The 22,550-nt window shown below is 40.5% G+C and overlaps 1 protein-coding gene across 1 annotated transcript in view; it reads left to right on the top strand.

The window, feature by feature from the left end:
• Positions 1-22,550, top strand: part of LOC124211684 (fibrillin-1) — a 62,926-nt gene that overhangs the window by 5,877 nt on the left and 34,499 nt on the right. The window contains exon 2 of the mRNA XM_046611006.2: positions 18,745-18,930. Within this exon, the coding sequence (XP_046466962.1) occupies positions 18,745-18,930 (186 nt within the window). The remainder of the gene's footprint in view (positions 1-18,744; positions 18,931-22,550) is intronic.

Raw genomic sequence — 22,550 nt, forward strand, 5'->3', positions numbered from 1 at the left:
AGACGACGAAGGAGAACGGAAAAAAAGATACGAGGGGAAGTGAAGGAAAAAGAAGATAACTCGAGACAAAAAGAAACGGTAGTTGAATAAGCGTCGCCGAAGGCCATGGCTGTTCGTTGACAATCTCTTTAAATCTATACGTACTCTGGGTCCAGCTTAACAGCCAGGCTCCGAATTGACAGGCCACTCGAGACGCGCCGCTGCCTTTACGGATCTTTTATTTTCATTGTTTTTTTCTTTTTCAAATTTCACATCTTCCCTCACCGATAATCAACTTTCGTAACACGCGATTGCTCACGATTCGATGACAATAATCGAAAGTGTATTATAACAATAGCACCGCGACGTCGGGTAACAGATATTAATATAACATCGAATTTCTGCCAAGTGATTATTATTATTATTATTATTATTGTTGTTGTTTTTTGTTGTTGTTGTTGTTGTTAATCTCTAATTAGCGGGAAATAATATTCCGAAATTACGAGACTATGCCAGGATTTTCATTCAACGTAATTGCAACGATTTCGTTTATTGCCAAACGATTATACCTCAAATTCCGTTCCTCGGTATTTGGACCGACCCTTTTCCTGCTTTCTCTTTATTCCCGGCTCCTCGCAGCATCGGTTCGTTGATAATGGGTTCTTATCGTTCCTTCACACGCCAGGAGAAGGGCTCGAGAGCATTTTTTCGACCTCTGTTCCCAAAGGCCGCATCCTAGGTTGCACACAATGTATTATGTATCGTTGAACAGCTTCATCTCATTCATTCCAGCGGTTCGTGAGCTAACTTTATCTGCGATATATTGAAATACAAACCGTGTAGATTAGATAATATTGCTTCGTTTTAGGGGAACCGGATTTCATCACGCGTCATTATTTTGTATTATATATATAATATCCTTCTGTGACGGAATATCGTAAAATGTATAATCCATTGTCTGGAATTATTGCAATTCTGCAGCCTTGCGGAAATTCCCATTAGAAGATAATGTTTTCGGTGATTAAGCCAGACGCGGTATTCAAAGTCAAGCTTAATACGTTAATTAACGCGATACGAGGATATGATTTTTCGATGTTTTTTTAAATGGTTTTATTTACAAATTTATTTACACAAGTCACTTACCAGCTTTTATATTTGTCATTAAGCGCCTAAATCCGAGAACGATTTTTCAAATTCACTTTGTAACACGATTATTTTCCGATTACAACCAGCCTCAATCTCCTCGCCGAGCCGTTGCATGTTGGCGATGATTATTATTATAGTTTCATGCGACGGATTCACCCGACCTGGGAACAATTCCGCAGTGAATTACGCTCCGAGAGGCATTGTTCGTAACCCCGCATCGGTTGTATGAACTTAGGTCGTACGTAGAGGCAATCTCAAGACTTCTTGTCGCTGTAAAGCCTGTAAGCATATGTTCGTTAACTGCATATGAAACTGCGGACCAGACACCTCGTATCTAAGGTATGATAAACTTGCGAGGGAAAACAACGATTACAGATCCGGTATGGAGGAGGAAGCCCACGCTTCGAAGAAATTCCAGTCGGTACAATTACTGATGAAATATTGGCGACCAATATGGATAATTAAGGGCAATTATTAATCGAGGAGGAAACTGGTGAGAAAATTATTGCTTAGGACTAGAAAGAGAAGAATTGTGGACAATTGTTTTCAAGGATATAATAAGGATAATTGAAGACAGCTATCAATTAAGGACGAAACCAGTCAAAATAATAAGGACAGTTTAGGGACTAACCAGGCGAAACTGTGTTGGAAAAATTATTATTTTCAAGGGAGATTATTGAAAAAGTTGAGGACAAGAAGGGCAAACACTAAGGAAAAATAAGTACAATTAGGGTTATTAATAATTGATGAACAAAGCTAATGAAAACAATGGTTAAGAACCTTGCGGATAAAACTGTAAAACAAATATTATAACTTTAAAGGTGAGTAAAGGTCGGTTATCAATTAGGTACACCACTGGTTTTAAGGACAAAAACTATGGACAATTAAGGATAATTAATAATCAACGAACAAAGCTAACAGAAATAACGGTCAAGGACTTGACGAACGAAACACAGGTGAAGGAAAATTATTACTGTTAAGGAGAATTGAGAAAAATTAAGGATAGTTATTGGTCGATTCAGAAAAAGTAAAAAAAAAAAAAAGAAAAAAAAAGCGGTAATAAAAACAACAGTTAAGGACTGTACGGTTGTTGGAATTAGAAATTTGTCTCTAAAAAAGGGAGGAAGGAAGGAAAGCGAACCGTCGTGAGTCTCTCTAGAAAGAAATTGCGCAAATCTAATTATAGGACAATATGATTAGCCATATTCCTCGGTAGCACCGTTGCAGCTAGGCGCCGACGTACGACGCGCCCATAATTGAATCCATGACCCGACGGTTGCTGGTCCAGCTGCAGCAGCCCATCGGCTTCGAATCACGTGCCTGGTATTAAACAACGGGCACACGGGTTCCCTGCCATTTCCTCGCATCGAGATTAACACCGCGTGATTATTTCTCAGTCGCGGGTGTTTTAAATTCCTATTCTCCTTGCCCCCCCGTCCTCCCCCCCACCCCGCCCAACATACACTACCATCCCTTTCTACATCGTACCGCAATTCACATGCAATTATACACGAGCTTACTGCTTTCGGATTTAACGCCGCCCATGACGAAATTAGTCGCTATTCGTGGATTGATTGTCAAAAGTTGAAAATCGCTTTTCAGGAAGCACGCTTTGCACTTTAAACGTTTCCGGTATACGCGAGCCGTGTTATTATGGTGATATCATTTTTAGAGAGGTTTTATAGTTTTGAGGAAATTATTGGGCAGTTTGAGTAAATTGAACCTTTGGAATTCGCGTGAGGGCGGGCAAAGGGTTGGAGTAAATAAAATTGAAATAACCGAGTGGAAAGTGTTGGTCGATCGTGAAACGGTAAACGCAAAATTATCAAACAAATGATTAATGGCTGATTTCGTTCGAATTTGCAGTTGATAGCGTTTTTTTTTCTTTCTTTTTTTTTTTTGTCTACGCGTGTTTAAAAACTATGCCGTCAATCTTGTCGGTATTGTATTGAACTTTTGTAACCTCGGTATATTCTTGAATAATAAATATCCACCGAATTACAACACGCTTCGGGCGTTTGGAAAATTTATCAATAACGTACGGCGGTACCGTTGAGTTTCTTAATTACTGGAATATCGGCGCGCGGATTACCCGAAGTTAGATCAATTATTAATTTACAGACATTTAATTGCTTTTTAGGACTGCTTTGATTTCTGAGAAATTTAACTTTTTCTCGCTTCCCGAACTCGACTAGAAGTAATACCTGTTACGAGGTATTGTTTAATACGAAAAAAAATATCATATGAAATATGTATTATGTTTTTTAAGCGCGAGAAATTAATAAGGAAAGAAGAAAAAAAGAAACTTGTAATAATAATAATAATAATAATAATAATAATAGTAACACACGTTACACATATTATAACAATATACGATAGCGGGTGAAAGTTGGATCGTATTGTATTCAAATGCAGTTGGTTAAATAGTTAACCCGATAAATCTAAGAAACGAGGCGTCACCCTGACACTTCTCTTTGCATGTGACGAAAAATCAGCCTCTAGGCCTGCGATCTTATGAGGCATGTATGTGAAACTAGCCATAATAAAATTTACAACATACACGATCACGTGGAACTGGCTGATTCCGTGTCTTTTTTTTTGTTTTTTTTTTCTCTTCGTTTTTTATACTGCAAATTGAATCCGCGGTCTGCTCGTCCAGACTTAACTCTGCGGTTTCTCGAGAATACCGCGTGAAACTAGAGACAGGCGCGTGTTTTGACATTGCTCGTGATCAGCGGATACCGCAACACGTTTTTGAAAAGTATATTATCGTCGTGCGTTACAGTAACGATTCGAATGCACAAGCATATCGATTTTGCAATTAACGGGACAGGAAGCAAATTCTTCGATCTCTGTTTCGAGAACCCGTCTTCCAAAGGAAAAGAGTTTTTTTTTTTTTTGTTATTCATTGCAATAAAGGTGTGGTTTCACTCCATGACCAAAAACATTGCTATCCGTTGATTATTTTGGTGAATCAGATGATATTTCTTTGAATAAAAGAATAAATAATAACAAAAAATAAATGTATAAAGACAAGTGGCTTTAGACAGGCCATGAGCCAGACCTCGAACTATTCGTTCTCACACTGCAGGTTCCAAGTTCATAGAGAAAAAAAGAATAATAAAAATTTATTACCATTAAGGAGAATTGATGTGATATAGCGAAATGTCAACTTTTCATTTCCGGGGTGATCGCAATAACTTCCTTTTTTCTCTAAAAAAACAGAAAAACGGGACGTTAAAAAAAAAGACTCCTTTCACCGAATTTGCCAACTTCAACAAATCTTACCTCTGCGTCTATATTCTACGGACGATTCTACTTATATCGGAGATATTTTCATCCCGTATCAACCCAACCCAACCGTAAAAAATTACGCCCGGCCGAGTTTGAATGTTTGAAGAGAGATAGAGGAGGAGGTAATTGGGCGGAAGCCAAGGAATAAGATTATCAAAACAATTGGGGAATAATTTAAGATGCCCCGGTATTAATTGAATCGGTAATTTGTGCGGTATGTGATCGGCACGCTTAATTACAGCTGTCTCGCGAATGATGGAGGGCCTGGGCTTTGTGCATTGCTCACGATGGAACCGACAGCCTCGGCTACAATCCGGCTGGTTACACGCGTTATTACACTCGCCGCGAGCCTCTGACTTGAATATTTTCATCACGTTATCAATCATGAATTAACAGATCGGAAGAGCCAGTGCTGCCGTTCGAGAATCGGGCCTCCACGTTACGCCGCACTGAGAAAAATTTCGTTCGTTACGGTACGCCAGAAAATTCTAGTCAAATGATCGGTAGCTTCGAGATACAAGTTTAAAAGAGGCTGCCTAAGTGCCTGAAATAAAAGTCTTTTTCAAAATTGAGACAAAACGTTTCTTTCCATTTTAATAAATTTTAATAAATAACCGCTCAACGAAATATATATATATATATATATATATATATATATACATAAACTTGTAGCCTTTTTTAATTCTCCTCTTCAAATGTCGTTGGAATTACGAGAAAATGTGGCGCAGCTAACTAATTGGTGTGATTATGACTGTCGGTATGATTAAGTTTCTTGGTTGTTGCTAAATTAAATCTGATTGATTAAGTAGCAAAATTTTTTGTTCGAATAAAGTTTTAACGTCAATTTATCCGTGGATCAACATCAAATTATCGTAATAGTTACAAAACAAAATATAGTACGAGTTACCATAGCCAAAAATACTATCAAAAAATTTTTAACTTTCTGTTTACAGCTAGAAAACTAATTTTCATTTTACATCTACAACCATGTTTCTCGGTTGTGATAAAAAATGGAAATAGTCAAGAACGCGACTATAAAAATTGCCACAGTTGGAATAATGTTGGAAACAAGATTTTCTGACTGAAAAATAACCCATTCTACCGATATTTAGGAAAATCCTCTTCGATTTTTAATACCGATTAATTCGTTTTTGTGGCAGTATCATCGCAAGCAGTGTGAAAAATTTATGAATCAACCAGCTCAGAGCGATTTTACATTTATTAGATTGACAATTGAAGAAGATTAAAAAAAAATTGTGCAGACTTTCTACTATGATGTATAACGTATTATATTAACCTAGTGACTTGATTTCTTTACCGCTGGATTGCGGGTGGTAATTTGATAGAACTGTGCCGAGGCTTGTGAAAAATTATGCGGCTTACAAGCTCCGTGCGAGGAACGTGACCGCGGCCACGAACTTATGATTATTAATCAACGCCGGAGGATCTATATTGATCTCGACAGGGCCAGACCCGATTTAATACGACTTGATTTCATTACCGGTGTCTGTCTGCGTGTGCATCGAACAATCTCTGAACAACAATGCTTACCGACAGCTTCCCCCTGTCAGCGGAAATCATTGAACGTTCGATGTTCGTATTGCGAATTGAATTTAACCTGCGAAGCTTTCGGCTGTTATTCTGCAACGCGAAAAAATCTAAACAAGATTGAAACAATTCACACCGTAATGATAAGTTATAACGGAACGTTATAATTTAATTAGCTCAAATTACATATTATATTTTTCTACTGTGATTAATTACTTCAAATTATACGTAACGCTAGGAAAGAAGGCGGGGGGAGGGGGGGCTTGAACATAAATGTTACGTTACTTTAAAGTAACGTAGAATTTTACGTGACAGCAGAATATTTCACATCCGTTGATAAATACACTAAAAATGTATTTGAATATGATTCTAAAAAAAAAAAATTCCTGGGGAGACAAAAATTGCAAAAATCAGCGTCAAGTAACATTTGAACGGGGCGTTGTACGTAACATTTTGTGTGAAATCGCTTTAACCACGTAGGTCAGAATTGTATGCGATGAAAATTCGTCGGTGGAAAATAAAAGGGATAATAATAATGAAGGAGAAATTTTTAATACATATCTGAAAAATGTTTGGGAAAATGATCGTGAGAGATAAATTCGATGTTGAATTTCACGGGCGTTTACAGAGGTTACGAAATACACACTTCGACACCTCATACGCGCGCGGCTTCCGCCTCGAGCGATTTATCCGCACGTGAAAAATTCACGGTGAGATGCAAGTCGCGTCTGCTCTGAGCCAAATGGAAAAACGTTGTCTGAGGCTTCGTGCAGCGCGGTAACAGGGTTCGAAACGAGTCGGCGGAAGGATCGACCGGAGGATCGAAAACCGGCGGCATCAAAACCCGCAAAGTGAAAATGTACGAGTCAAACTGCTCTGCGGAAAGGGAGCGAATTTTCCACCAGCTTCGTTTCACGTTTAATCCGCTACAGTTTCAGAATAAGACTCGACTTTCGCTTACGCGATAGCAGATAAAACATTATTTATATTAAATTTCACGTTGTAAAATGACGAGAAAAGAAAAAATTGTTCTTACTAGCAATCGGGGGTAGTTTTTTCAACAAAATTTAAATTGGAAAGTAATTTATAAGTCATTCGTTTCGAACCTCGAAAATATTACGTGATCTTCTCATTTCACTTTTTTTTTTTTTTTTTGACTGGACTGTAAACGTTGTGAATCCTTCGAAGCGAGGAGTGCGGTTAATATACCGGGTAGTTCGCTGTTCAAGATTCTTTTCTCTTTTTCTCGCGAAGGAATTTGTTTTTCAGGAAAACTGAGTTACGTTTCTCTGTCGAAAAGTCATGTCTTCAGAAAAAAACGCTATTACCGCCAACAGTCCCTTTCTATTTCACGCGTACAAAGCTTCGCGACATTTGATGCAAATTACTAGAACGAGGGTACTGGGTTAGCTGAGCGAGCATCAAATTAGGGTCAATTCGTCGACATTGTTTGTACGGAAGGCGATAAAACAAATTGTCGAGGAATTCCCCGTTGCCATAATTCACACTGCCAACTGTCGAACTCGATCAACCGGTATACTTTAATTACGAGTGCGGCGATTCATTTGCGCATGTCTATAACTCGTACTTTGACCCGATACGAAAAGAACTTCCGAAATTGTTACGGTCGTTAAATGTACGTACACACAAGCGGTTGGTGTTGAGATGGAACCGTAAGCGAGGAGCAAGATGTAAATGATTCCCATATTCCTGCATTGATTTGACGAATCAAACGAGGTCATCAAATCTATCCGATCGCAACTAACCAAATTCCAATTCACCGTTGTCCGCACTTACGTCTGGAATAATTTGTCGCGGATGATCATTGGTGTCAGGACAGAGTGCAGACCACAGTGTCTAAAGGTTAACTCACCGATAAAGTAGGGATCTTTTATTTCAACTATGATTTACCGCTTTCTTATTGCCCTTAATGATCCCACACTCCGAGCTTTACGCGCGACCCCATTCTGACGGCAAGAGCAATTACACGTTACACGCAACTTGTTTCAAATGTCATACGTTATATCGTTCATTGCTGCTCCAAATGTCTCACTCAAGCTATCGACTCGTAAATTGCTAGAGATATAAGCTGACGGTAGTTCAACCCTGAAGGAAACATTCCTCGATTTATCACTAGAATAAACCAACCTTATACGCAACCTCGATGAATTTGGTACGGATTGATGGCAGTCTGTGAATTCTTTCTCAATCTATTTCTCTCTCTCTCACTTTCTTACGTTACACTGGAGAGTACTGGATGAGCGAAATTCTTGTCACACGATGATTGGACACTCCGTAACATCGAGAAAAAGTGATCGTGAACGAGTAGAAGTCGCATGAAATTACTCGAATGAACCAAAAATAATAAAAAAAACTCCGACGAATTGCTTGAGCCAGAAATTGCTCGTCAAAAGACTAAGTAGAGTCTCGCGCCAAGGAAGTCATGCGACATATGTCGACAAATTAACTATCTTCGGACTTTTTCTTTCAATTGTGCTACGAGACCTTGCCTCTCTCCAAATTTCACGATTCCAGGTAAACCGAAAGTGCCCTATAGATTTTTATTTGATCAAAATACTAGACATAAATGGCCGTATCTTTTGATTGGGTTGACTTGGAAGCTTGGATTTTTTACACCTCCAAGGGACCGCGGACCTTGATGTTTGACGTTAATGTCAACTTGACACCTCGACCCGTTCTTGAGATAAAGGGTCTTGACTGACGGACGGACGAACGGACGGACAAGAAAGTGTTCCCGTAAGGGTTCCGTTTTTTTTCCATTCGATAATACCTAGAGGCAAGTCTCTTTGCAGCGAAGAAATCCGAATCCACCAAAGGAGACGATTAGTTGTCGCGTTGGAATGTCTTTTCCTTTGGGTTTGTGGAATGCCGCGCCAAGTTCGCAGATGCGGTCTCGGCATTCCTCGCGACTGTTCACGTCGCTAGTGTCAATGGTTTCAGCAGCCTCTTACACAACAAGATTCCTCAGTATCATCACACCCTCCGGCGATGTTTCGGAAGCAGCTCTGTTACTCATACCGCAGTGCATGGGGTCACCTATCGCCTCGCGAACAGCTCTGTAATTTGAGTCGCAGATTTAACATCTGATTTAGTAATACGGGCAGCTCGCTCGTGTATTTTCTTGCTAGCCGAATGATCACGAAGCCGTGAGATACTCGGCTGTATCGCGATAGATTCTTACAGCATAACGATGCCGATAATCGCAGGATTCGTTGCTGGATTTCAATCGGTCGAATCTGAAGCTGAATATTTTTGAAAATTTTTAGAAGCTCGGCGACCAGTTCCGGGGATGTGATATTACTTTTGGATTACGATTTTAGAAGCCTATGCGACAGTGGAGAGTGGAAAAAATTACAGCCAAAGGCCGAGATGTCAGATCCTAGAATTATCGAGAGTATTTTGTAGCGGAACTGTGAGATTATTCGATCGCTTGAAGTGTGGAACTGACGTCGATTCGGTTGAATATTATACTCGAAGAAATTCAAATTTGTCGCGAATTTTAACGCACAATTAAAGTGCCAAGACAGTACGGCAATTATATAATTATTAACTACAATTTTACTGATTTCGTTTCGAAATAGATAATTTTTTTTACACATACTTTACACAACTGTATGTTTATGGAAAGCGTATAATTTCTTTGAATCTATTAATCACTCTCGGCTGAAATTTGTCAGATTAAAATCTTCATTCATTCATCGCTAATGCTAAGCAGTTGTTGCTTCGATAGAATTCAACTTATTTGGGGTTAGTCACGGTTTTTTTACGTCTATCTTTTTACTCTTTTTTATTCAGACTGTACACTCGATCATGCTTCTGCAAAGACGAGTAAAAACCCGTTTTTCAAACAATATACATTTCTTACTTGACAAAATTTTTAACAATGACTACACAGCTTTATTTAAATACATTGGAAAATAAGTATTCGGATAATTTACTCGATTAACGTGGTTGAATTTTTACCTAACCGACATTTCGAGATTCTCCGTGTTTTATCACCGTGGATATTTCCACTAATCGTATGTATAATATCCGCAAAACGAGCCGATAAAATAATTTATAATCGTAATAAATGTCGTAAATTGCCGGCGTAGGAAATTTTGCAGCTCTTTGACTAGTGTTATTTTCGAAAGATGAAATCATTAGAATCGTGGGAGTCTATACGGGATATAAAACTGAATGGATTTGAATTAGCAATTCAATTCGACGCTGTTCAACTGCCTACGAAGGTTCGTAAAGTACACGTGCTCGCTAACGCTTTTGCGTATGTTTAACACCAGTTTCCGCACACACTTTCTTAGACCTGTAAGATCCAAGTATGCATATCTATACCCGGACTCCCACATTTCGCCTCTGAAATCACGAAGATCAACGAGATTTTCGTCAGTTCAATGACACTCCGTTTCCTGTGTTGGAATCAATGTTGTTTTTATACCGCATGGCAATAGGAATATCATCATTCTAAGGTGAACCGAATTTAGGTCTAATTCAATAACTCGTATTAGTTTCAAGTATCGAGAAACAGGAAAAGCCGTTTATCCTCTGTTACCCAAACGAAATTGAAAAGTACAGGAATTCCGATATAATTTTCAAAAATTCTCGATCACAGAATAATTCTTCAATTCGCGATCAAGTTACAAATTTTACGTGAAAGCTGAAGGCAAACAAATTGCGACCGATGTAGAAGTTAAATATTGACTGATACAACGGGTTTGAATGAATAATTTAAAAATTCGAGCCAAGTAATATGATCCGATATTAAGCCTCACGACAAATAACGTAAAACAAAAAAAAAAAAAAAGACACAAACACAAGTCTATATGTTTATTTCGCCCATGTACAGTTACATTTCTAAGCTATTACGATACTCATAAAAATAGCCAAATCCCACGCGGCTTGCGAGAGACGTGAGGAATGAATAGTTAATATCCTTTTCGATTAGACGTTTTAATTTCAGGGTCTTCCACGGAATGCATCCGTCACTGAAAAATATTCCACTCCTTGACGAACGATGGCAGCTGTTATCTAAGCTTTTTTATCGAAGCAGATTCCAGCCGCGGTGATGCCATATTTGGCTTCGGATTTACTCGGCAAGGATTTCCGCAGGTAATCCGCGCCGGTCTTAAGTTACGCTTTACGGTCTGTAAAACGATGCTCTGTGATGTCAACGAGGAGATTGAAGATTTGGATGAAATTATCCCGAACAGCTCCCTTTTCCTTCCTTTGTTTTTCCTTTTTCTTACTCATCTTGCAGTCGAGATTCGCGCTCTGCTTGGAATCGATATTGAAGAAATTTTTAGCGAGATAAACGAAAAAAGAAAAATCGTAAATAAAACAATGTAAAACCTTAGGCTGCTTTTAACCTCAAGCTTATGAAAATATTGCCTCAAAGAGCTAAACGGATATTCTTGTATTATATTATCCCAAACAAACAATTTAAACTCGAATTAATTTCCGTTCTCTTCTTATTATATCGGATTTTTGTTACGGATATTTTCTCATCAAATGGCCGGCGGAATTAATCAATATTCAATTTGATCGTTAATATCAAATTATACCATCAAACCTTTCGAACGGGACCAAATTATATTGCATCAGAGCGGTCCAATTCGATTAAAATTTGAAACCGGTAATTAATTCTGCTGATTGCCCTTATCGTTTCATATTACATGTTGTTTTTTTTTTTTTTTCTTGTTTTGTTTTTTTCACAGGAATTTTGGATACAATACGAATTTATAACTTATCCTGAATTTCGCTCGCCGCGATTCAAAGTTCCCGACAACAAATTTGCCGTACATTCGAAGATTAGAATCTTCGTGAAGCTTCTGTAGACTGGACGGAAACCTGCTCAGCTCCATGTTCCTATCCTGACCCTGCTTCTCCTTCTTCTTCTTCTTCTTCTTCTTCTTCTTCTTCCTGTTTACCGAGTCCTTCCGGTTATTCTGCATAGAAATATCTGGTGAAAGCAAAGCGCAAAGTTGATTCGGAGGTTCGTTCTCAGCGAGCAGCACCCGAATAATTCCTCTCCAGCTTGATTCTTAGGTGCAGAAATTACGAGAGACCGCGCTCTTCGTTTCAGGATGTGGTCGAAATCTCATCTTCGAGGCAAGCGACGCGCGCTTTGACCCTCTTTTTCATCCTTACTTTTCACTCCCGCAAGCCACACGTGGCTCAAATCCCACGATATCCTGTCCACGAATGCACGCCTCTTTCTGGCACGCGTTCAACTTCCTTCGAAGTATAATATCGTAAACCCGAAACGCGAAACGCCCGAATTGGACGCCCTTCTTTCGACTTCGGAGGGAGCGTTATAGTCCTCACACTGAAAGAAATTTTTATTTCCGGTTACCGCTCAGTCCTTTGAACTATTTTCATTTTTTACCACAATCGAAAAATACAGTTCTAGGTAGAAAATGAAAATTAGTTTTCTAGCTGTTGCCGGAAAGTCTAGTATCCGTTACTATTCTTTCTCGAAAAAGTAAGTCGAAGAACGAGTGGATCGGACAGGTTTTAAAAAAGTCGGTTTGAATCGTTCGGATTGTCAAAAAATTGTGGGAGGGATTCAATGGGGTGGGAGTGAACTTCCGAATTTGAAAAATTCCGAAAGTCCCGAATTTCGAATTTTTTGGTGGCGAAGCTTAAAGAAATCAAACTTCGACGAAAGATTAAAGCGAAAATGAGAAAATTAAAAAATCAGAAACACCTAAATTCCGAATAATCTAAGATACGCATTTCCGTAAATTTCTGGCTCGGTGAAATTTTATCACTTTTATCTTTCTTTGTTTTCGCTTTTCTCTATCGGGACTTTGAGCCGTCAGGTTTCCGACCATTCGAAGCTTCGTTGTTTCTTCAAAGTTTGATACCTCCACTTCAAGTTTCACCATCAAATAATTCAAAATTATGCACGTTCGGCACTTTCCAAATTCGGAACTTCAACCCCGCCCCGATTCAATCTTCCAAGGTATCCTCGATTTCAAAAGCGTCGTACGACACAACCATACCTACATAGGTGCGTTACACCTGTTATATCCTTTCGAATGGTACAGTAATGGCGCAGGTTTCGAGTCGTGATCAAATATTGACAGTGGCACTGGTCCCCTCAAATCTCATATCCGTCGAAATTGAGATATTAGTCAGGAACGATCTTATCCACGGTCGAACGAGCGTCTGCCCTTCTTGGCGCTGGTTATGCCGACCTCTTTACTTTTTAAATGGGCATCCGCCGAGTGGTGTTTTACTCGAAAAGTGGGAAACTTCGGAAGGACTCGGTGCAGGCAATCAAGGAACGATCTTTACTAGTCATCGAGACGAGTCAGAGAAAAGAATTGTTGTACAGGTCCTGAAAATCCTCAATCACTTCGCGTTGATGGTTTGAAACCATGTGCAGGTTTCGATCACTCCAATTTAAAGATCAATCGATCGGATCTGAATCAGAAGTTGGAGGTAAACCGTTTAAAACAGCTAGAATATCAACAATTTAAGAGACGGTTTTATAACCAGAACATTCAAAACGATTAAACTCTGGTGTCTTCATCCAATTCTGACGTTCTTCGACTCGTTTTACTTACTACGCTGACGTTCACCAACGATTAGGTACGTTTGCTCTTAATGGCTTCATCGTGACGTAAGATATCAGGGAAAATAATTCTTCGAAATAGATTAGATTTGGATAGAAATTGCCACAGCTTAATCGGTTAGAACGTTCTCGTCTCAAATTGTTGTCGATGTATCAGCTCGTGTTTTTCGAATCTGTTCAGATTCATTAATTGCATTACTCGCGGCAGCTAATCGAGCTAAAAAACGATGGTCGATTTCTAGCACCGAGGTAGACAGTGATAAAAAGTGGTAAAATAACACAAATAAGCAGATCAACGATCGGATTAGTGGACGTGCGTTACATTTCGGATTAATTAATTTTCGGCGCACTGAGCCGGAATCATTCGGCGTACAAACGAGACGACGATTCGCAGGCGGTGACAATGTTGAATATCCGTTTGTAACTGGTCCAGCGGAGCGATGCGGGAATTTGTAGGATTTCGTCATCCCGATCCGGGCGCATCAGCTGCTGCTTTTGCAGGATTTGCGGAAATTCCGAAGCCGCAAACTCTCGCTTGAAGCTGCTGCTGCGGCTGGAGGGCAATACGAATACCCGCAACAGATTCCGATAGTTGAATTGCGTAACTGCGGCTCATTAACCAGCTCGCACGGTAAAAACTTGCGGCAATTAATCATGTTTTCCAAATTAAGCCTGGGTATGTAAACCTATCGTGTAACGGCTCCGAAAGCCAGCCGATTCGTTTAGAGCTGCCCATATCCTGTCTCCTTGTGTCAGACGAATTTCTCGCACGCGATTAGACCGCCCTAAACGACGCATTAATATCCCTCATCTTGGGGAGAAGCGAACCGTGCATCTGACCCGAAAACTGAATTTGCGGTTTTAGTCTATTTTTACCGTCGTGAGAAGAGATGCTTGGTATAATTTCAACTCCATTAACCTGAATATCGCTTTTCAAATCTTGACATAATCGTTTAGGGGGCGGGGTTGAAATTATGAATTTGAAAAGTTCCGAAATACCCAAATTCCGAATTTTCTCATCGCAAAGCTTGAAGAAATCAAATCTTGTCGAAAGATCAAAGTTTTCAGTGGTCCGAAACGTGACGCTCAAAATTCCGAAAGAACAAAATGCTGAGACGGCACAACTCCGAAAAGTCATAGTTCCAAAATTGCGAAAATGAGTAAAATTTTTAAATCTGAAGATTTTCAATTCCGTGAATTTATGGCTCTGTGAAATTTCACCACTTTGATCTTTCCTTGTTTTGGATTTTCGATATTTTTACGTTCGGAATTATGATAATTCCGATTTTTCCGATCTTTTACACCCAGTCGTTTAGTAAACTACGCTGTGTGCGTATATTTCAATTTTCGGAACTTTCTTCCCTCGTATCTTGAATTTTCGGAATCTTGCATTTCGGAACTTTGTGCCGTCGGCTTTCCGACAAATCGAAACTTTCTTGTTTCTTCAAAATTTGATTTCTTTACTTCAACTTTCGCCACCAAATCACTCGGAATTATGTGTTTTCGAATCTTTTCAAATTCGGAACTTCAGCCTTGCCCCATAATTTAGTGTTCTTGTTTTTTTTTATCCGTTCGTTTTTACTCACCTTATCGCTTCTGTGCATTGAGAGCAAAAAAGGGAAAGTTGTACGAGACAATCACCTCTGAAATTGAAGTTTTCGATATAACTCGACGATTACTGAGGTCTAGGAAATTGAATCTCTAACCATGTTCAGTGCACTGGGAAAAAAATTCTCCAGATTCGAACGAATAATAAATAATTTACATTTACTTGGTGCCGTGATATCTTGCACTTTCACATAAGCAAGTCCTTTCTTGTACCTAACTACGTAATGAAGAATTATTTAGTTGAATTAAGAAACTTCTCTTTCTTTACGGAAATAAGTTAATTGCGATATAACCGCAAAAATATTTTACAAGGTGAAAATCGTAAATTTGTTCGAACGAAAAGAAGAAGAATTAATTGAAGCAATCGGTATTTATTTGAGCTGAGTTAATTATCTGCGAGCTTAACGTATGCAAGGAAAAATAAGGTAAAATCGGTTAAACATTTCATCGGGAGCCCGAAATAAATTAATTTCGTTAAAGCAATTTAATTTTTTCAATCCAACCAAACAGTCTTTCATTACATCCATACAAATAAATATTTATCTCGTTAAAACAAACTTAATTGAAACCGTGCCGTCATTTTCAATCAAAGAAGTGCATGTTCAAGAATTTTCTTTTTCTAATGTAGTAAATTCGAGTTTATTTTCTATATTTTACGATATCTCGAGAACAGATCAAAGTTTTGTTGATCTTGATTTTAAACGTTGCGAATCTTTCTAATTAAGATTTGATTCGTGCACTTTGCCGGAATAAAACATTGATATGAATTTCAAGCGGCTGTTTTCGCTTCGTTTCCTTTCTTACAACATAGAAATTCTAATTGATGTTAAAAGTTGTTATTTCGGCAAATATGAAAGGTAAACAGCGGAGAAAAGTTTCAGGAAATATCCTTTCAGACGAGTTGATTTTTCCTGCTCGTTAAAATCTCTCAGGGTTACGTCGCAAAATCTTCAGACAATCAGTCAAGAGTCTAATTAATTTGTATGAAATATTAGCATCGATTTGCGTGGGTGATTGCATGCAGAGTTTTACTTAACAAACGTCAGGTAATTCCTTCCGAGTTCCTCTCTTCTCGCATGCTTGCGAATTCAACTGCAGAAGGAAAAACGCCTCTGCACAATGTGTCTACGATACAGACACACTCACACGCACACAATTGTTTACACACGGATAATGGCTGCTTTTCCCTCTGCCCTCGAGGCTCCGGCGGATTCTGAACCCTGTCAACGAGCTTGTGCCACAGCCAAAGGAATTGTACAACACCAAACTGAAATTACATCGTTAACAACGAGTCGACTCGCATTAATTTGATTCAACCGATCAATACTTAGGTTCAAACGTTCATATGTTTAATAGAAATAATGGCGCGAGTTAATTGATTGAAGGAAAATTGCATGGCTCTAGTCTTTTTTAGACAACAAAAAACGAAAGCTTCTTTTTTAATCTAATAAAGTTTCGCTCCATCGGCCGAATCAATTAAATTTATAATCACTTGTTCTCATATATATGTATAAAAGGAAGAAGTAAAAAAAGGTAATATTCATAAATAATTTTGGTTCAATGAATTATCGGTTCGAAACCGAATAATTACTCGCTTCACAGCTGGTTATGTAATCACGGGTGGAAAACATATTCCGATGTAAACGTGACCGCAGTTAATTAAGAACCTTTACAACGTTGAATCACCGCCGAAAACGATGACGTCATTTTTATATTTGAAGGGGCAATACGATTTTATTAAATTAGATCCTACGAGTAAAAGATTGTCACGTATTATACTTTGAATCAGATTATTTCAAGCCTTTACTGCAAAATATGTTTGAGAGAAGTTTATAAAAAGTTTATTTTTGGCAATCCTTTCAGTTCATAGCGAATGATACGTCGTTCAAAGGACGTTTCACAGAAATATACTTCAAAGAGATATTTGTAGAAAAATATATCGTTACGTTACCGCAGAATAACTTTCGTTTCTCTTTCATTTACTTACCTTGATTTTGTTCTTTCTCGTTAAAAAAAAAATAAAAAATAAAAAAATAAATAAATAAAACAACCGGCGACACCGAGTATCGTTCGGCTTTTACGAATAAGGCTTGGCCCGAGATTTTATCAGGGGCAACTAACCACGGTTCAGATGGCTAAGGCTACGCCATGGTTTCTGGGAGTTTCCTACCGACGTAATAAAATGCTGGCGAAGAAATACGGCGTTTTTGTCTCCGCCCTCGGCCTTCTCCTACGTGTTTGTTACGTCCGCACATCGCGAGTATGAAATCTTTATACGAGAACACATCGTGCAGATAATAACATACCGCAAGATTGCGCGCGTGCATGGTTTTAACAAAATTGAGATGTTGCTAACCGGCGACGATGTTCTTCCCACCCGCTGAGGTTTGATGCGTCGCCCACGTCGATACACCCCTCAGCAATCGATTAAGGAACCTCGCTGCCAAATAACGGATTCCTATGAACTGAAAGAAGGGAAACTAATGGGGGATTTTCCTTATTTGAACCAAAGGCGAAAGCTCGAATCGTCATTTACAATAAAATCGATAGAATAGAACTGATATTGATGTATTTTTTCATTTGATTTGTATGCAAGATCAAATTCGTGACTCGTCTTTTTCTCTTCCGATTTTAAATAATTTGAAAATTAATTTCTTCAAATCGAGGTCCTTTGATACAAAAACGGAGGGCGAATAAACAGGGAATAAAAAAAATACCAAGTATTCTTTCGAAAATAGGCCATACTTAACTGTCGTTAAATTTCGTATGAGTCATTTGGTGTCATTTAATTCATTCTTCGTTAATTGTTGTAGAGGGAGAAACATGCGGCACAATTTAATCGATATCTAGGGGTGGGCTGAAAATAGAGATGAGATTCGTAACGAGAGGAACATCCTGATTCCTTTGTCTGCTGGCTTTGAGATTACCTACACTTATGTATCTTGGCTAATTAGAAAATAAGAAGAAAAAATATCGTTATCAGCAACGTTCTTGTCGTGGAAAAAATGGGACCAGGAATGAATAGAAAATAGAATTATGATCAGCAGATGTGCCGTGCCGAGATTGAAAGCCATGTCCAACCAATGTTTAGGCAGAGGCGTTACTAATTTCGCATCGGACGTGTTTGGTCAGGGTTCGTGACTTCGTTGGGTGACCGAGGTGAAGTGCTTAAGCTCGGCCTACGGCGGCTGATGAGGTAATTTCATCGATTCCAACCCGCCAACCCGTAGAAATTCCCAATTTACCATTCCGTACTTCTTCCAATTTCCTCCACTACTACCTACGCACAAGTTGATCCCCTTCGGTCGGATCAGCTGGCTTCTCTGCTTCCGAAAGTCTGCTCACATCTGTCCAGAAATTTTGTATAACTTTGCAGATTCGCGGTCCCGAAGGTTGTTCAACAATCAGTGGTTGAATGGGTGAATCGACATTGAACAAGAACAAAATGCTTCTGAAATGACTTCACTAAGACTTAATCCTAATTGAGAAAAACATTTTATCTTCATTTGTGGCTCGTGATGTTTCACGGTTTTTTCACGATGCATTTATGTCTTCGTTTCTGTTATTTCAAGGGGTTCTCGGAGGATGTCCATCGGTGGAACCTCCGAAATGGGGTTCCGTGAAGGAGCGTGTCCTTGATTCGGGATCCCTGCAGACGATCTATTCCTGCGAGCCAGGCCACAAACTCGTTGGACACAGGGTCCTGACATGCCTCGACGACGCGTGGAATCACCAAGTTCCAAAGTGCATCCTTACCGGTGAGTCTCGAGTGAAATTTGTCAGGATATTTCCATCAGATCGGCTATCAGACGCTTCTCTGAATTCGTGCAAGACGTTTCTTCTCTGAGGCTTAACACATCTTGGCAAGTGCACTGCGGGTAGAGCGAATGGTAATCATGCTTCTACAAGGTTCTATCAGCGCACCCGTATAACAGGCTTCGCTAATTAATAAGATTGAATAAAAGTTTAATGATAGATAGGCTTCGGGCGTGCAGCGTCTTTGTTTGGGATAAACGATCTATCAATCAAACCAGCTCAAGTTTCCTCGCTAATAGCTCGCTACGCGTTTTTGTTGTACAATATCGAAGGTCTACCGATCCACCGAACGGTCCAACGTTGTATCGACGAGGTACCCTTCATCCTGAATGGCTAGGCAGGTACGCCTACAGTCCCGGTCAAACGGTCTATCTATCGACTTGATCCCGGATTGAAAGGAGGTGGTCTGTTGGCCGGCAATCGCGATGCCCAGATACAATTGAATTCCTGACTTTAATCCTCATCACTCTCCTTCTCGAGCGGTGTTCTATTGAATAATAGTATGCAATACAAGGTCGGAGAATTTGTCGATACAAAAGTGTCGCTCAATGTTTGGAGTAGTCCTCGATCATCGTTTAATCATTCGGAAGCAGGCTTGAGGAAAGTTTCGTTCTTTCTCTCCGAGTGGTTCGGCTTGGTTGTGGAGGGATAATTACGCTCGGGCATCTCGATACTCTTAAGCGTACAACGTTCCTGAGAAATTGATAACTTTTTTTTACCGTCTACGCGTCTGCCCATTTGAATCCTGATTAGGAACAATATCGACCCTCGAGTTCAGGGGTCTTTCGGAACGACTTACCGGCTTGTCGTTTCAAACCTGATCGTCCATTATCACGGAGCGTGAGAAGATGATAGAAGAGGAGACCAAGGAGCACCCTTTTAACAGATAGATCATCAACCCAGCGAGCTTCTCCCTGTTATTTCCAATCTGTTGAAAATTCTGCACCCTCAACGTTACTTTCGCGACTGGTAATTCCTATCTTTGATCACGCGTCAAGGCGACCCCGAGTTCGAAATAAAGGAAGCAGCTAGGTGGTTTAGACGTTTTTTGCGGTGTAGCAGCCGATTTCTTTTGAAACGTGAACGACGGCTGGTCCGTCCTGGTATATTGGGTTATGATTTATCGCCGTGACAACCGACGGGCCTTTTCTCTTGAGATCCCAACGCCGCTGTACCTACGCGTAGTTACTATTAAACGACACGAGTCTACCTCGTGTAGAAACACACTGTGCCGCCTGAACGTTCAGCGATTTAACGACGGCTTTATTTGGACTTGCATTCGACGCGGGACCAAGCTCTACAAGACAATTGTAAATAGGTCTTCTGCAATAACCTGCACGGAGGTTGGAGGCTGGAGTAATGTGACCAAAAGCCGCCATAAGTCACCTTCAGGGTTCCATGATCTCCCGCGGGCTTCCGTTACTCCTCATCCTCTTATATTCGGTCAAAAACTGTGTCATTGGTTTCATTTAGGCTTGCGCTGTTCGTCGAATCTTGTCGTGGGCGCCAAGGAAACGATCGAAATACGGTCCACGGTGTGTTTGTGACAACCGACATCATGCCTGGCGAGCAGGTTCGTTAACAACGGTGACTATCGTTATGCCCTACGCGAAGAGAACAAGTATGACGGAAACTCGGACGGCGCTTTAAAAGCCCCATGGCGAACGGTCGGCGCGCGTCAAAAGAGCCAGAGGGTCAGGGGCGGACCCCTGGGTCATGGTGGGTCGTGGTTAGTCGTACGCACTTTGAACCAGGACTGCGGGCTCAGGTCCGGGTCTTTGCCAAGGCCCGGGACGCAGGGATGAGGAGTTATTTGCTCGGGGCACCAGGCACACGAGCAAGCCTTTCCACAACACAAGACTCCATTGTTTCCCGAACCCACGTGTGCTGAGAAAAGTTTACCGTATTCGACTTCCCTGTATGTCGAACGTCACGTCGTCCGGCTTCCCACAGGACAAACACCGTGCCGAGTTTCACCTGATTCCGGTTATCCACTGCTCCTCCAGGCACCATTCCTGCTCCAAACACGTTCTCTTGTACACCGAATCGTAAATCCTCCTAATTAGTGACCTGGACGCTGCTTCTGCGCTGGATCGGCACTCGATCTCGCATTATGCATGCTCCTGGGTAATCCAAACACACGGCGCCGATTACCGGACGCTTAAATCCTGTACCCTGGGTGAGCTGATTCTTAGCGAAAGATGAAAAGCTGATGAATTCTGGGAAAGTAGTTAGTCGGTGGCTGGATTACTAGGTATAAAGGGTGGGCCAATTAGTATCGTTTGATGTGGTCACATATCCCCAGTGTTCTCTCGACACACTCGCAGAATCGGATAGTGATCGGTATGCGAATTTGATCCGGCAGACTTGCAGCGTAAGGTCATCAAGAATAACCTGCTTCGTGTCATCTCACTGGATATACTTGATTATAGCTGCCCAACAAGACGGTGACATTTGTCACGGCTGAGATCTCAGACTCGGATGTTTCTCGGAGCACGAGATCCTTGAAATTTGCACGTGCTGTTGACTCTTGCGTCTGTTGATCGTGCACGAGATCTACCAAAGCTGAGATCACCCAGCATTCCTGCATAACCCTGCAGGTATATGTCCAACTGTGCACTGACAATGAGAAGAAACAAAATCGCATGTTCTCAAAGTTGCACAGCTGGGGTTCAAAGACTGACGATACAGTTTCTTAGACGTTCAGCGATTCAGCTACGTGACCATCAACACCGAACTCGTTATCTTCGCTATTCGATATTTCATAATTCATCTAGATTTGACTTGCGGGATGAGAACTGGTCCTAATGATTGGTCACACCTGTCGACGCAAAAATGTCCGGTGTTATGTTTATAACAGTACGAGAGTAAAGTTTCGTCCGGACGTTTTTCCGACAGTGTATAATAGAGCGTTACTTCCAGCTGTCCAACTTTCCCGACCCCTGGACCGCGGCCATAGCGCTATTCCGCAACTTTTCTTGGAAGAAAACGGTACGGCTCGATCACAGCGCTGGTCGACAAGCATTCGTCAGGAGAGAAAGAGACCCGGTACGTATAACGTACGGTGGCAAACTTCGTATCGCTGGACAAATTCCTTCGAACTTTCATTGTCCTATTATGGAGTTCCGTTCCCACGAGATCCGAGGAGGAAGGGTTCAACAGTCTCGTCTTCAATTTCTCTTCGCAGGACAGTACGAACTGAGCTCACAAGTTTCGGTTACACCGCAGTCGTACACTCGCCATAATTGCGGTGGACTTTGAACTCGGAACGATTCGTCACGGGTCCTGTTTCGATGGCATATTAGCAAGTACGCCTCTTATCAATGACAACGTGACGAAGAAACACTCTAAACACCCAAGTGATCGATCAAGCTTCTCACCGTCAGTGGTGTCACACTTCATAATCAACGATCGATCTCGTCGCGTTTCGATACTCGAACCGATTACACAGAGACCTACGGTTCTCTCTCCATCACCATACTTGGATCAGTTATGTAGAACCGTCAGAGCGGAATTTTTCAGTGCGAACCGAACGGACAAAAGCCTGGCGGACGGCTTTCAA

This window comes from Neodiprion pinetum, chromosome 2 (assembly GCF_021155775.2).
Source record: "Neodiprion pinetum isolate iyNeoPine1 chromosome 2, iyNeoPine1.2, whole genome shotgun sequence".
Lineage (NCBI taxonomy): Eukaryota > Metazoa > Arthropoda > Insecta > Hymenoptera > Diprionidae > Neodiprion > Neodiprion pinetum.